At 42.7% G+C, this 16,249-nt stretch overlaps 1 protein-coding gene across 1 annotated transcript in view; it reads left to right on the forward strand.

The window, feature by feature from the left end:
• Positions 1–16,249, forward strand: part of GNA14 (G protein subunit alpha 14) — a 233,922-nt gene that overhangs the window by 119,245 nt on the left and 98,428 nt on the right. The window contains exon 2 of the mRNA XM_006145488.2: positions 8,895–9,079. Coding sequence (XP_006145550.1) covers positions 8,895–9,079 — 185 coding nt within the window. The remainder of the gene's footprint in view (positions 1–8,894; positions 9,080–16,249) is intronic.

Consider the following 16,249-nt stretch of genomic DNA (forward strand, 5'->3'; position numbering starts at 1 on the left):
CATATATATATGTGTGTGTGTGTGTGTGTATATATATATATATATATATATACATTTTAATGTTTTGATCTTTTTTGTCCCTTTTTCAGTTCCATGAGTTTCAGCTCAGTTGTTTGTATGTGGATGAGGTTTATGGGTAGGATTTCAGAAACCTTTAGCAGGAAAGGGGCAGGGGGGAGGAGCTCATTTCAGGATGAACATTTTGCATAAAGAGGATAATATGTGTGTATTGTTTTCCAAAATGTGGGACCAAGATCTCTGGGAATAGGCAAGATGTTTTTAGTTAGAACCTTGCTGGTCTTATTCCTTTTATTATATTACAAAGCAGACTGGACCTGTGCTACGATGCAACTGCACATTCTCATATGGAGGAGGTAGAATGTAAAAACTAAGACACTCATTCCCCCCCTATCATCAGTGATTTATTTACATTCTAAAACTCATTCTAAAACTTTGGACTTCACTTTTTCTTTCCCTGAATAAATGGATAGTTGTTTACTCAGTGTTTGGGTGTTTCTTCCTAGAACAGCTGAGAAAACTCAGCTGAGACCTTGGCTTTTACTGAGCCTGCCTGTGCTCTTCATCCCAGCTGCCACCATAGCAAAATGATACCTGTACCTCCCAGCTGTTCCCCCGCCTGCCCTGGACCCGTTTCAGAGCAGAGCTCTACAGGCTGCAAGGTTAAGTCCCAAGTGAGGGCTCTCAGCACCAGGGAAAGACCGTGAGTAAGCCAGGAGGAAGAGTGCGAGGTGCCACTTATTTGTGGAAATGCCCGTGTCAAAGTAGGCCATGGTGTTATCGTGGGAAGGGCCAGTGCTACTGTAGACCAGGATTTAGATCCAGGCTCCAACACTTCCAAGCTGAGTGACCTTGGACAACTGATTTACTCTTTCTGATTTTCAGTTTCTCTCTGGACAAAGAAGAAACTAACTGGGTTGTGTTGAAGTTTAAATGACAGTGAGAGGACCCTCCGCTGAGTCTCTTGAGTCTCTCTAACTCTGCTCTTGGTGTTGTCTTTCAACCTCTCTTCTTTGCCATTAGCCTGTCCTATTTTGCCCTACATTTGTTTTAAAGTTTGTTTATTTCATCAGAGAGAGAAGGAAAAGAAGAGAGAGAGAGAGACACGCACCTTCAACAGCATCTCATGCCACAATCCTGCTGCCCCCCAACCTCCCCAGCCAGCTGGCATCACAGACATGCCAGTGTGCTCAGTATGCACAGGTTGAATCTGGGAACCAAAACACAGTCTCCCCTTTAACTCCAGCATCCCCAGAACGTTGCATCGGTTTTTTATTCTTTAAACAAGCACGATTTAAAATCGAAAAATGGGTGGAGCTGGACAATGGCGCAGCGGTAAAACATATGCTCTGCGAAGCTGACCCACATAGGGAAGTTCTGGGTTTATGACCTGAGACCTCCCTGAGTACACAAGATATGTGGGTGCCCATGATCTGGAGCTGGCTGGAACTGAGCATGGAGTGCAGCAGCAAGACGCTGTTGCAGGTGCTGTCTCTCTATCTCTCACTCTGTGTCTTTCTTCCTCATGAAAGAAATTACATATATATATATATATATATCCCTTCTCCTCCATTCTCCTCTCAGGATCTTGGGCACGCACGCACACAGACCCGGCGTGAGTTTCAAGCCACTGGGTCCGGGACACGAACCATGGTCGACTACGTGGGAGTCCAGCGACATAGCCATTATGCTAACTGCTGGTCCCATGGGAGAAATATATTTTTTAAACTTGAAAAATATTTTTAAATATTGATATTTATTGAATACATTTACATCTTCTTTTTAGTTAATCTTTAAAATCACTTCAAACATTTTCTTTTTGAAATTTCCAAGTCCAAAAGCAAAATTCAGTGTCTTTAAAAAAATGTTTGTTTGGGGCTGGCAGGCGACATGGTGGCTAAGGGTACAGGACTCCCACATGTTCAACTGCAGTTTGAGACCCAGACCTGGTATCTTGCTTTCTCACTCCCCCCCTCCCTTCTCTCTCTCTGTCCCTCTGTGGTTACAATAAATAAAGTTAAATAAAAATAATTCTTTAGGGACCAGCAGTTGGCGTAATGGCTAAGTTGCTTGGTTTCCCTTGATGGCTCTGTCGCTGGATTCCCATGTAGTCAACCATGGTTCGAGTCCCAGACCTGGTAGCTTAAATTCACGCCGGGCATTTGTGCGTGCATGCCCAAGATCCCGGTCGACTACATGGGAGTAGCCATTACACTAACTGCTGGTCCCAACAAAAAAGTTCTTTAAAAAAAAAAAAGTTTGTGTGGGGTCAACAGGTGGCATGGTGGCAAGGTGGTAGATTCCCAAATGGCCAGCCATGGTTTGAGTCCCTGATCTGGTAGTTTGCTTTATCACTTTCCCTTTTTTCTCTCTTTCTGGCCGAATTAAAAAATAAAAAATTGTAACACATAAAGTTAAATAATTCTGAAAAAATTTTTGTGTTTGGGACTGGTAAACTTCTTGACTTTAATTTCTTGTAAATGAATGTTAATCAAAAAGGTCCTCTCTCCTGGTTCTTGGTATAGAACTTTGGGCTGTGTCATGAGTGATTTTTCTGGCTTCTAGGCCCAAATCACAGCATGTCTAGAGGTGGTCATGTCATCTCTGCACTCATAGCAGCTTCTTTCTGTGTAAAATGTAGTAATACGAAATGCTTACTTGGGATAATTTAGCACTGGACCAGGGGTTAGCCCCGCTTTGCAGACTAGAAGAAAGTGTTCAGGATGGAGTCATGAGGGGATGAGGGGCCCCCAGGGTTCTGTGGGAGGGGAGATTTCATCTGATCTGGGACTTTGTTTCAGGCAGAGCAGAGTCTCCCCACAGATGCTCTTGTCCTGTAGTCTGGGCAGCCAGGAGTCATCATGGGGGCCTTGGTCTCACCGGTTAGCCTGGTACAGTTCCTAGCTCCTTCTGAGGCCGTCCATGGTATGAGACCTGCCAGGGAAAACCATGGCCTTGTGTTTGCTCCGTTCATTCCTTCCTTTAACAAGTCTTTGAGTGCTGGCTGTACAGCAGGCGTGTTGCCTGTGGTCTTCAAATTCACAAATCCCGGGCCTTTTCACCAACCAAGGACATAAGGAGCCATTATCTGCAAATGAGCAGTCAGGGCTGTGCGGCTACTAAGATATCCACAGGCATTTTCAGAGTTCCAAGGGAGGCAGGCCTCACTGTTGAGGGGAGGAGGAGAAGAACGGGGAAGTGCAATTCCCGGGGGAGGGGACGAGTGTTATTTGTGAAGAACCTGGAGTGTCCAGTCAGTGGTGGCCTGGCTTCTAGCCTCACCTCTGCAGTTGCACTCAGCCTTGGCTTTTCCCTGACCCACGGCCAGTTTCCTTGTCTCTGAGATGGGAAGACAGAACCCACCTTTCCTGTCTCTGGAGGTCAAAGCCAGGTACGGGACACTGCTTCCACTCCCAGGGCCCCTGCAGTGCCTGCAAGGCAGTGAGTGTGTCGCTGGGTTTTGGGGTCAGTGGTGACTGTGAACTTCATAGCAGTCCGGTCAGAGTGGCATAACCAAGTCCTTTCCTTCAGTCCAGACCCAGACTTTCTCCTCTGATGGCAGAGGCTGCCATTAGAATCTGAGTAACTCCCCATCCTTCTCTTGCTAATTATGTGAGCTGGCAGGGATTGCCTGACTACTCTGAGTACCAAGGTTCTCCTCTGAAAAACAAAGATGGTGATACTAGTACACACTTCATCGGGTGGTTGTGAGGATTAAAGCGTGAGTCAAGATAGAGTACCTGACACACAGCAACCCCTCTGTTATTTGGCCATTACTGAGACTGGGTTAGTCACTGGGAAGGGTCACAGAAAAGATAAGACTTCCAGTAAACCACCTTTACTGGTTTACTGAGGCTGGCAGGTGGCATTGTAGTTAAGGTTGCTGGACTCGCACATGGTCCACTGTAGTTTGAGACCCAGACCTGGCAGCTTGCTTTGGCTCTGTGGTAGAATCAATGCCAACCTACACTGCATGCTTGGTGATGAAGACAGGATGGCATGTCCTGTTTGCCCATGGTGTGGGCAGTGCAGGCGGGTAGTTGGGATTGATGAATTGTTTATTACTATCATGTCCAAAGCATTTTGAAATACAAAAGGACTTCATAAAGTTTATGGACAAAATGGAATTAAAGAACAAATTTATTTTGGTGTGAAAATTTTGAAATCTACCTGTAGTTTACTCATGATATGCATAAGCTTTTTGAAGATGCCACTTATTATTCAGCCTTAAGAGGGAAAGGAATTCTGGGACCAGCAGTTGGCATAATGGCTATGTGGCTGGACTGGAACCACAGTTCGGGTTCGAGTCTCAGATCCGGTGGCTTAAACTCATGCTGGGTATGTGTGCATGTGTGACGAAGATCCTGAGAGGAAAATGGAGGAGTAGGGATTGCAGTGTGGCCATCCTCCCTGGGGGTGATTTCTCTCTTTCTGTCTCTCTGTCTCTCTCTGTCTTTCTGGTGAGCACATGCACGCTATAGCAAAAAGCTTCTCCCAAAAAAAAGAGAAAAAAAAAAAAAAGAAGGAAGGGAATTCTAACACATGCTACAGCATAGGTGAGCCTTGAGGATGTTCTGCTGAGTAAAAGCCAGTGCCCGAAAGACACATACGTGATCCCACTTATGAGCTGTCAAGAGGGTAATCAGACTCCGACAGAAAGCACAATGGTGGGGGGTGGGCATTGTTCAATGGGTTTGGAGTTTAATTTTGCAGACAGAAAAACCTGGAGACTGAATGCAGCGGGGCAGTAGGGCCGTGCATGAGTTAAAGAACTTACTGAGGACAGACTGGGATGGGTGGGGGGATGGGTGGGCGAGAGTGTCAGGAGCATCCTGTGCCTCACAGGTGGAGAGGGTCTTCTTTTCACGGTCTCAGCTGTAGAGGGAGGGTAAGGATAAACCCTGCAGCCTTGGTCGGGGTAGGGGCAGTGGGATGCTGGTCTTTTCTCAGGAATGCAGCATCTATCAGCCTCAGGTGATGGTGGAGCCAGAGAGGTCTCTCTCAAAAACTTATTTGCACCCTTAACCTGAGCAAATTTACTTATTTCCTTAAGAAAGACTCATCTTAGGCCCTTTTTATTAACCCTTACTTGCCTGTTTTCTTATGAACCTCATCAAACACTACTGAACTGTACACTTAACGTAGCTCAGATGGTAAATTTTATGGTAGGTGTATTTTACCACAGTGTTTAAAATAAGTAAATAAAAGGCTTATTCAGCATGCACCAAGCGTTGGGCATTATACCAGGCACCAGGCAAGACAGTGTGAGCAAACTCAAACAGGGCTCTTAATGTCCCCGTATGGGATATGTGGTAAATAGAATATCACATAAGTGCAGCTGGGACACACACCACTGAGGGGAATTCATGGCCCTGAGTTGGGCGAGTATGGGGACTTGACCTCACCAGCAAGGCCAAGCAAGGCCTAGAGCAAAGACAAGCAGGAGGAGGAAAGACCATTCCAGGAAGAGCAGTGCATGCAAAGGCAGCAAGAAGGGCAGGGCTGAAGGAGGGCCAGTGTGGCGGGAGGCGGAGGGCGGCAGACACTGCGGTAGGAAGACACCCGGGCCAGTAAGCTGCATAGCCTGAGCTAGGTGCTGTCTTATAGTACATTCCTCCTACTCACAGCTTCATGCCTAAGGTCAAACATTTGTTCATAGACATGTGTATATCAGCTGAACTTGCTGTTCAAAGTAGCTAAATCAATTAAGGTAGTTTGTTAAGCAATAAAATGGGGTATTAAAAAAAAGGAGTGGAAAGCAACTGCAGATACCAGAGATAGTGTGGGAGGAGGGTGGGAAATGGCAGAGGTGGAGGTGTGTGAATATATATATATATACACACACACACACATATGAATGAAACAAGAAATGGAAAATTATCTGTTGATAACATGTATGACTAAGCCACCATACAGTGTATTCTGGATGGGAAATCACATTTTGTATGCGGTGATGATGTTCAGTGAATGAATGTGAAATAATTTAATTAATTTAAAGAAAAAAAAAAAAAAGGCTGGTGAAGATGAGAACAGCCAGACCACAGGGCTTCGTGGCCACCTTAAAGAGTTTTTGTTTTGGGGTCAGCAGTTGGTGTGTTGGTTAAGGGGCTGGACTCCCATGTGGCCAACCGCTGTTTGAGTCCCAGACCGAGCAGCTTAAAAATCATGCCAGGCATATGTATATGCATGCCCAAAATCCTGAGATAAAATGGAGGAGAAGGGATTGCAGTGTGGTCCTCCCCCTTGGGAGTGATGGAGTGATTTCTCACTGTCTCTCTCTGTTTCTCTCTCCAGTGAGTACACATGCCATATGGTAAAAACCTAATAAAAAATTTTTTAAAAAAAAGAGTTTTGTCTTCCTTCCTGAGCAGAATGGAAAGTCATTGAGGTTTTGAGCTTAAGATGGGGAGACAGAAAAGCAGGTTTGTGTTTGGAGAAGTTCAATCTGAAGGAACTTTTTTTCTTATACGGAAGAATCTTATGAAATACTAAGAGTTTTATCTCAATGAGGGCCTTGCAACAGAGTCCACCCTGGTATTTGCAGGGCCTGGCTAAAGCAAGTGTTCCAGTCCAAATCAAGTGAACTAGCTGTTACCCAGGTGTCCCATCTTCCTACCCCGACAAACATGTCTCCATAACGAAAATGCCAAAAGTGATGTGTACGACTATGACTTTTTATATGACTAAAGGTATAAAAGTATCAAAAGTGGCAAAGTATCAAAGACAATCGCATTTCACTAAAATTGCACAGCCTGAATGTTCTGTGAGGGCAACCAGATGCAGATGATAATAATAAAGAGATTTATAATTAATAAATCATTTCCTGTTGCATAATTTTTGCCTCCACTATACCAAAATCAGTAAATATGTTATTTTAATTAAGATTTTTCACGTGGCTTGTGTTCTTTTAACAGAAATGCAGAGTGAAAAGAACTTCACTTTTTTGGGGAAACCTCTTCATTGAGATGTCGTTCACAACCTACAGTGCATCCATTTAAAATGTACAACTTTTCTTGAGTCATTTTAGTGCTGAGATAGTTGCTCAATCATTTCAATGTGAAGAAAGTTGGCTCTTCTATGGGCATAGCAACCTGGACTATCAATAAAATTCTTAGGGGTTGGATGATAGCACAGTGGCAACACGTGACACTCTGTGAGGTTGAACCACAGGAGAATTCTGGGTTCACATCTGGAGGCCTCCCCGAGTATGCTGGGCACCTGTGTGCGTGGAAATCTGAGGATGACTGAGGCTTGGAATAGGTCACTGCATAAACACCCTATGGGAGGGGCTAGCTCTCTAGCTCTCTCACACACTCATGGAAGAAAGAAATAAAATTAATTTTTGAACCAATACTTAGATTTGGAACTGAACCATAGGGACCAGCTGATGGCATAATAGTTATGTCACTGGGCTTCCACATGGCCAATCGTGATTCAAATCCTGGACCAGGAGGCTTGAAACTCAGGACATGTGTGTGCGTGTACCGAAGATCCCAAGAGGAAAAAGGAGAAGTGATTGCAGCATGGCTATCCCCCTAGGGGGTGATTTCTGGCTTTCTATCTCTCTTCAGTGAGCACATGCTCCCTATAGCAAAAATCTCTCTTAAAAAAAGGAAATGAGCCATGAATATAGAATAATGAGGTGATAGGATCTTATATAGTAAGTTATCTTTATCACAGAAAATAGAAAATATTTTAATTCTAATGTAGAAATCTCTATCACTTATACTGCAGCTTTCACTACTTTTTCAAGCAATGTCTCAATCCAATGTTAATGTAAAGGCTTTGCATTGTATTGGGTCATCAGGAAAGCCATAATGCCTTTTTACATAGAAAAGCATAACAATACACCATGACTTTCCTGACAACCTAATATTTCATATATATTTTCTCTTGGCACCTATACACATTTGAGAGCAGTTGGAATGGTTTAACTTTGTGCAAGTTTCCTTGGCTGCCATGTGCAGATTAGTGTTGTGAGTTTTAAGGACTTTCTGAACTATGCACTAGAACATGAAGAGAAACCAGCATGTACACAGTTGGCGTGACTGGGAAAACGGCGTTTCATTGTACAAGTGTTGAGTGTATTCACATATCTGAAAAGAGGGAGTTGGAGGATTACTTAGCCTCTTCTCTTCTCCAACTGTTTCTGCTGCTCGGAGCCCCTTGCACTCTGAAGCAGCTGCTGCTGCTGTGTCCGCAGTGAAAAACCCTTTAATGCTTAGGACTTTCAGACACAGTCGCCTGTTGTTTCAAGGACTTAGGACAAGGGATGTGGGGAAGTTTAGGATGGTACCACAGTGTAGCCTAAAACTGGGTAAGTGTTCAGCAGACCCTTTGCAAGTCTATCTCATCAACCTGTTTTTGTTTTAAGAATTATCTCATTCCATTTGTTATTGCTCTTTAATTTGACCAGAGGAGCAGAGAGAAAGGAAAAGCAAGAAAACAAGCCACAAGGTCTGGGACTCGAACCAAGGTTGGCCATGTGGGAGTCCAGTGCCTTTACCACACTGGCTGCAGCCCCAACGTGGGTTGGCTGATTGGTTGGTTTTATGAGAGTGAAGTGCTCACATGCACACACACAGACACATTTTCAGCAGGGTCTCATGATGCAGTCCTTCACCCTTCTACCTTTCCAGACAGCCAGGATCATGGGTACATGCGTCCAGTGTGGAGAGGTCAACTAGGAAGCAGAATCCATGATCTTCCATGTGGATCCAGCATTGCTGAACAGAACAGTACTGGTGTGCTACCAAGCCAGTCCCCATCAAACTATTCATTGTGAAATAAACTGATCTACCGAGATGGCCTTTCTTTCTCAGAGTATTCCTTTTGGTATCTGCTGACGTGTTTTTCCACTTATTTTTGTTTTACAGGAACTGGTGAAAGTGGGAAAAGCACCTTTATCAAGCAAATGAGAATCATCCATGGGTCTGGTTACAGCGATGAAGACAGGAAGGGGTTCACGAAGCTGGTTTACCAAAACATATTCACTGCCATGCAAGCCATGATTAGAGCCATGGACACCCTAAGGATACAGTATGTGTGTGATCACAATAAGGTACAGTGCTTAAAGGGCATTTGTTCTATTTACAAATATCTGTCTTCCCACTCGGGTTGGCATATATGTCTTTGGACAAAAAGATTTACTGGGTGCTTTGGTCATATGTCAGAAGGAGATCTTGAGCTCAAACTTCAGGGTAGAAATACTTGATCAGAATATAAGGAACTTAGTCCTGTGGCCTTGTTTCTGCATGACATCTGTCACTTTGATAGTGTGATACTACTCTGTGTGCAGGGATTCTGCAATCTGGAAGTCATTTAGATTGTTATTTCAGGCTCTGAGGAAGGGAAGACAGATGTGTTCTCCTTCAGCTAAGAGACCCAGTTACTTACTTCATTGGAATAGTGGAGACATTGGGTTTACAGTGGTCAGCTTTTCAAGAACTCCCAGTCTCAATAAATAGTTTCACTAACGTACTACAGACTACTCAGAGCAACCAGTGGGTTTGGTGTATTTATGCTGGGAGCTCACCCTACTTGAGAACTAAGTGATCGTTTATGAGACCATTGCTTATATCCCAGCTAGCAATGTGCTCTTAGAAAGTGGTGGTGTCAGGCTAACATTTGCTTTTCTATCACCAATGATTATCAAAAACACAAATCTGTTAGAGACCAGAAGGAAATAAAAGGAAGAGGAGACAGCTAATAAAATTTTATATGGTGTATTGGAAAGTGTACCCATAGGAAAACAATAGTCTGAGTTCATTAAAAGTCTAGATTAGAAATTCAAGTTGATTTAAAATAGTTAATACCAAATTTCAATATGACATGAAGAATAAAGAGAAGACCCATGTCAGATGGATCCTTGTGGATCTATTGTAAAGGAATTCAGCTGCCAAAATGGACAGAATTGCATGGGCTTTAGTAAGAACCCAACCCCTGCAAAACAATCTTATTATGAACTTGTAGCACTTACTCTCATGTACATAGGTTTCACATATCTGATCATTGAAGGGTTTCAAAGCAAGCAACTTTTTTTTTAACTCTTCAGTGACTGAAGTCTATGGGAAAACACAGTGTATACCAAAGTTTGCACTCGCTGTTACATTACCTCTTCAACTTCATGTGTTTATCATCATTTCCTTGCGGTCTTGAAGAATGAGGGGGTATGCCTTGCCTACAACAGTGTTATACTGAAGAGTGTGGAGCAAACTAGTCCGTATTCTATCTGATGACTAGTGACATGAGGGGGGTACATACTGAGCCACTGGGAGCTTCTACAAGCGATTGTCATGACTCCGTTCCACACTGCATTTGAGTATATGCATCATCTTTTTGGGGGGAGGGCAGGGGGTGGGAGAGCATACAATTCTTTTTTACTTATCCTGTAATGTATTCTAAAAATTGGGCTTTCTGGAGATTTAAAACTATTTCAAGGAGGCATGGCCAGAATGTCCTTGTGGTGATTTCAGTTGATCTGTTTTCCTCTGTTGTAATATGTTCTTTGTTTACCAGTCATGGCAGAGTGACTGGGTGAAACTGGAATTTGGGATGGATTTGTAAACAGAGCTATGGGGGAAAAAGCTCACGAGTAAGCCTGTTCTACTTGCCTTGGCAACATGCCTTTGTAAAACCAGGTCAGACTTAGTAATTGAGGCCGCTGGGTTTTTGTTTTGTTTTCCTTCATGGTCTTCTAGGGTACCCTGAGTTTACATTCTAAACTAAGAAGTCGTAGGGGATTTGACATTCTACCACTTCTTTTTTCTTGGTCTTGATGATTTTTTTCATACGCCATATCCATTTGCCTGCTAATTTGCATTAGTTTGTCTAGGGCTGCTATAACCTCAGTGGCTGGCTTAAAACAGATTTTTTAATTTTAATTTTAATTTTTAATGATTCTGGTTGCTAAAAACCAAAAATCAAGGTTGATTAGTATTGGCTCTGAGAGAGTCCATTTTAGCTCCTGATGGTTGCTAGACATCCTTGGCATCCTTTGGCCTAGAGATACATCACTCCCGTCTCTGCCTCTGTTTTCAAGTGGCCTTGTCCCTATGTGTTCATATGGCATTGCCCTCTGTGTCTGTGTCTAAATTTCCTTCTTCTTGTAAGGACACCAGTTATTGAATCAAGGCCTACCCTAATCCAGTATGACCTCATCTTAACTTGATTACATCTATAAAGACCCAGTTTCCCAATACGGTTACACTCTCAGGTAACTTGGATAGACATGAATTTTGGTGAGACAGTATTGAACCCAATAGATCTGCTCTCTGACCCCCCAAGATTATGTCTGTTCCACACATTCACTCTGTTCCAACATCCCTAAGTCTTAACCCATTCCAGTATCAACTCTGTGTCCCAAATTTAATCTAAATTGAAAAGCTCTATATAGATCTTGACCTAAATTAAGTATGGGTAAGACCCTGAGTATGGCCCCTCCTAGGTCAGGATTCCTCTCCATCCACAACCTGCAAAAATAGGGAGCAAGTCAGTTACACGTCCGTCTCCCCACTGCTGCGTCTGGCTCCATTCTCAATGCCTTCTTCCTTTCTACTTTAAGTGTCTAGATTCATGTTCCCAGAGCTTTCTCTCATCCTTCAAACAGATGCCTGGGATGAGCTGTACACTGCAATGGCTCAAGGAGAGGCAGAAGTTTCAGTGGAAAGAGCACTGGATTGGCTTTCCCAAATCTGGGCTCTGCTCATGGTTCTCCCATGGGCCTACATCAGAAATCAGCAAACTTTTTTTTTCTATAAAAAGCCAAAGAGTAACTATTTTTGGCTTTTGGGCTAAATGGTCTCTGTTGCAACTGCTTGGCTCTGCTGTCATGGTGCAGAAAGTGGCAGTAGGCAGTGTGTGGCTCATTGATAAACTGTACTAACAAAATGCAGGACATTGCTGGCCCAGCCCTACTGGACTGTGGAGCTGGAAGCACGTGTAGACTGTGGTTTGAGTCCTGGTTGGCCTGAACGTTTGCTGGGCATGTGCACATATGGCCAGGATCCTGTGGGCTGGAAGACTGGAGGAGGGGATTGTGGCACTCACTTTCTCTGTCTCTTATGCACACACATGTACTATACCATGAATAGAAAAAAAATTCCATTCTTAAATCATGGGCTATCTAAAAAATACCACCCAGGCTATGTGTATGTCTAATCTGTAGGCTATAGTTTGCTAAGCCTGGACCAAGGGAAGTCATAACCTCTATGTATTTCCATTTCCTCATTGAGAAAATGCAGACAGCCTGTGTTCTATCTACCTCATAAACCAACATGAGCAGAAGGAGGTGCTTTACAAATTAAATGGCACTCGAGCAGTAACAAGGTTGTTATCAGGCTAAGTTCAAAAAATGGACTCACTTTTATTACCTATTTTTTGGTATAGGATGCGTGCACTCGCCAGAAAGATTACATCTATAAAGACCCAGTTTCCCAATACGGTTACACTCTCAGGTAACTTGGATAGACATGAATTTTGGTGAGACAGTATTGAACCCAATAGATCTGCTCTCTGACCCCCCAAGATTATGTCTGTTCCACACATTCACTCTGTTCCAACATCCCTAAGTCTTAACCCATTCCAGTATCAACTCTGTGTCCCAAATTTAATCTAAATTGAAAAGCTCTATATAGATCTTGACCTAAATTAAGTATGGGTAAGACCCTGAGTATGGCCCCTCCTAGGTCAGGATTCCTCTCCATCCACAACCTGCAAAAATAGGGAGCAAGTCAGTTACACGTCCGTCTCCCCACTGCTGCGTCTGGCTCCATTCTCAATGCCTTCTTCCTTTCTACTTTAAGTGTCTAGATTCATGTTCCCAGAGCTTTCTCTCATCCTTCAAACAGATGCCTGGGATGAGCTGTACACTGCAATGGCTCAAGGAGAGGCAGAAGTTTCAGTGGAAAGAGCACTGGATTGGCTTTCCCAAATCTGGGCTCTGCTCATGGTTCTCCCATGGGCCTACATCAGAAATCAGCAAACTTTTTTTTTCTATAAAAAGCCAAAGAGTAACTATTTTTGGCTTTTGGGCTAAATGGTCTCTGTTGCAACTGCTTGGCTCTGCTGTCATGGTGCAGAAAGTGGCAGTAGGCAGTGTGTGGCTCATTGATAAACTGTACTAACAAAATGCAGGACATTGCTGGCCCAGCCCTACTGGACTGTGGAGCTGGAAGCACGTGTAGACTGTGGTTTGAGTCCTGGTTGGCCTGAACGTTTGCTGGGCATGTGCACATATGGCCAGGATCCTGTGGGCTGGAAGACTGGAGGAGGGGATTGTGGCACTCACTTTCTCTGTCTCTTATGCACACACATGTACTATACCATGAATAGAAAAAAAATTCCATTCTTAAATCATGGGCTATCTAAAAAATACCACCCAGGCTATGTGTATGTCTAATCTGTAGGCTATAGTTTGCTAAGCCTGGACCAAGGGAAGTCATAACCTCTATGTATTTCCATTTCCTCATTGAGAAAATGCAGACAGCCTGTGTTCTATCTACCTCATAAACCAACATGAGCAGAAGGAGGTGCTTTACAAATTAAATGGCACTCGAGCAGTAACAAGGTTGTTATCAGGCTAAGTTCAAAAAATGGACTCACTTTTATTACCTATTTTTTGGTATAGGATGCGTGCACTCGCCAGAAAGACAGGGATAGAAAGTGAGAAATCACACACCCCCTCCCCCAGGGAGGATGGCCACACCGCAATCCCTTCTCCTCCATTCTCCTCTTGGGATCTTGGGCGCGCACACACACTTGCCTGGCATGAGTTTAAGCCACCAGGTCTGGGACTCGAACCACAGTTGACTACATGAAAGTTCAGCAACATAGCCATTAAGCCAACTGCTGGTCCTGGGCTATTGCTATTTCTAATAATGTTCTCTGTGGGCTGGTCCTAATTCCAAACATGAAACTGTAACAAAGTATCATGCTTAGGTCATAAAATGATAAAATGATTAGTGTTCTGATATATTCAGTAATTAATTTAACCATGCTGTATGTTGTCTTTACAAAATATTGCATAACTTGAAACAACTGATTAAGAAGACAGAGATGAGCAAAACCATAACTTTTGTCTTCACAGTGGCGCAAGCCTTCCCTTACTGCTTATTACTAAGCGTTTATTTCCATTATCTGTTTTTCTTTTTCTTCCCTTATTTTCTTTTTCCATTTTTTTTTTCCTAGAACCAGGAACACTTAATTAAAAGTATGTTTAAGAGAATTCAAAGTTACTTTAGAGGGTTTTATCTTTAAAATATTTGTGCGATGATCACTCTGCTACGTTATTGAAAAATCTTGGCCTATTTATTGACAGACTGCCTGTTGAAGAACATTTGTCATAAATTAAGCTCAGCATTTTTTTAAAAAATAATGATTTAATTTTATTTGTTGTTAATACTTTTTAAAGTTGACGAGAGAGAGAGAGAGAGAGAGAAAGCTACCAGGTCTGGAACTCAAACCAGAGTCAGTCATGTGGGAGTTCAGTGCCCCAACCACCATGCCACCTGCAGGCCTCCAGCATTTGGTTTTTAACCAACATGTTTTTTTCAATTAGAATATTGCCTTGATGATAATTTTCTTATATCTTGCCTGCTTTTTTTTTTAAAAAAAATAAGTGATTGATATATATTTGCTCACTCTGTTGATAAGCCTAATTTTTAAGAATGTCTCTTACGAGTGTTTTAAGAGCATGTACTGGAATTTATGACCTTTTTTTTTTTTTGAGAAGTTTTTGTCATAGGGCGCATGTGCTCGCCAGACAGACAGAGAGAGACATAGAGACAGAAAGCAAGAAATCACCTCCCAGGGGGGATGGTCACGCCGCAATCCCTTCTCCTCCATTCTCCTCTCGGGATCTTGGGCACACACGCACACGTGCTCGGCGTGAGTTTTAAGCCACCGGGTCCGGGACGCGAACTGCGGTCAACTACATGAGAGTCCAGCGACATAGCCATTATGCTAACTGCTGCTCCCGCATGGAATTTATGACTTGAATGTATAATACAAAGGCACTTGCCCAGCAGCAGGGCTTCTGAGTTAGCTTATAACTCATGTGTACTCATAATCATCTCATTGAAACCAGAAAATTTTTTTTTTTTTTGCAGTTTTTAGCATCTTGACCTTGGGAAATCTCATTCTAGGCTTGTCCAACTGTGAAGTACATATTTTTATCCCTTAAAGTTTCTGCAGAATCTGTTTGGATACAGAATTTCCCAAGAGCAAAGGACAACCCTGTCTGACTTCTTAAAAGTCTTTTAGTTCTATATTCAGTGATCTCTCAATAAAGTAAAAAGTAACAGATCTGAAGAAGGTCTGCTGGCTTTGCTGGAAGTCACCTGTGGCTTCTCTCCCCTTCTGTTTATAGGAACTCAGCTACACCAGGCTTATGTCATATTTGCATGTAACTTACACAAACTTAACCGGGAAAAAAGGACCATGGCTAAATACATATATATTTATCTTTAAAAACATGAATAGGGCAAAAGTTGAAGGTACACATCGTAACGCATTCTTTGTTGAAGATGATGAATCTGGTGACGTCCTTGATTTGATTATTACACACTACATGCAAGCTTTGAAAATCCATATTCTACCCCACAAATATGTACAATTAAATGTAAATAAGAAATTATAGAAAATTACTAAAAATAAATAAATAAATAAATAGCAGGTGTTTGTTTGTTTTTAAAGGAGAGTCAATAAGTAAATAGGATTATTTTGCTTGCCATTCTACTTCAAGTGCCTAATTTCTGGCATACTGTTTCTAGAAGGATGGGGTCTACATTTTCCTTCAAAAAGCACTTTTCTCTTCTACTAGAAGCTTTTGGTGAATTCAAAGTTCTAGTTGGGTGAGACTGTGGATTTGGGCCATCCAGCCAATCACCTCTCAAAAGGCTGATTTTTAAAAAAAAATTTTTTTTTTTTTAGTTGTATTGATTCATGGGCCTCTGCTGTTCTGTGTGAAGATTTTCACACGTAGGAAACTGGATAAATGATGTTTTTATCATTCAGTTACTCAGGGTTCCACCTCTCCTGACCACTGGGTTTATTGGGCACCAGAACTCACACAGTGATGGTTCTCAGTCTTGGCATCCTGCTGGAATCACCCTTGTGGGTTTTCGCTGAAGTCCCACAATACTGCCCCCAGAGATTTGGAGTTAATGCTCTGGAATGCAGCCTTAGCATTTGGATTGATTTTTTTCTGTAAGTTTACTTATTTCTTCAGAGG

The sequence above is a fragment of the Tupaia chinensis genome, unplaced genomic scaffold (assembly GCF_000334495.1).
Source record: "Tupaia chinensis unplaced genomic scaffold, TupChi_1.0 Scaffold000147_1, whole genome shotgun sequence".
Classification (NCBI taxonomy): domain Eukaryota; kingdom Metazoa; phylum Chordata; class Mammalia; order Scandentia; family Tupaiidae; genus Tupaia; species Tupaia belangeri.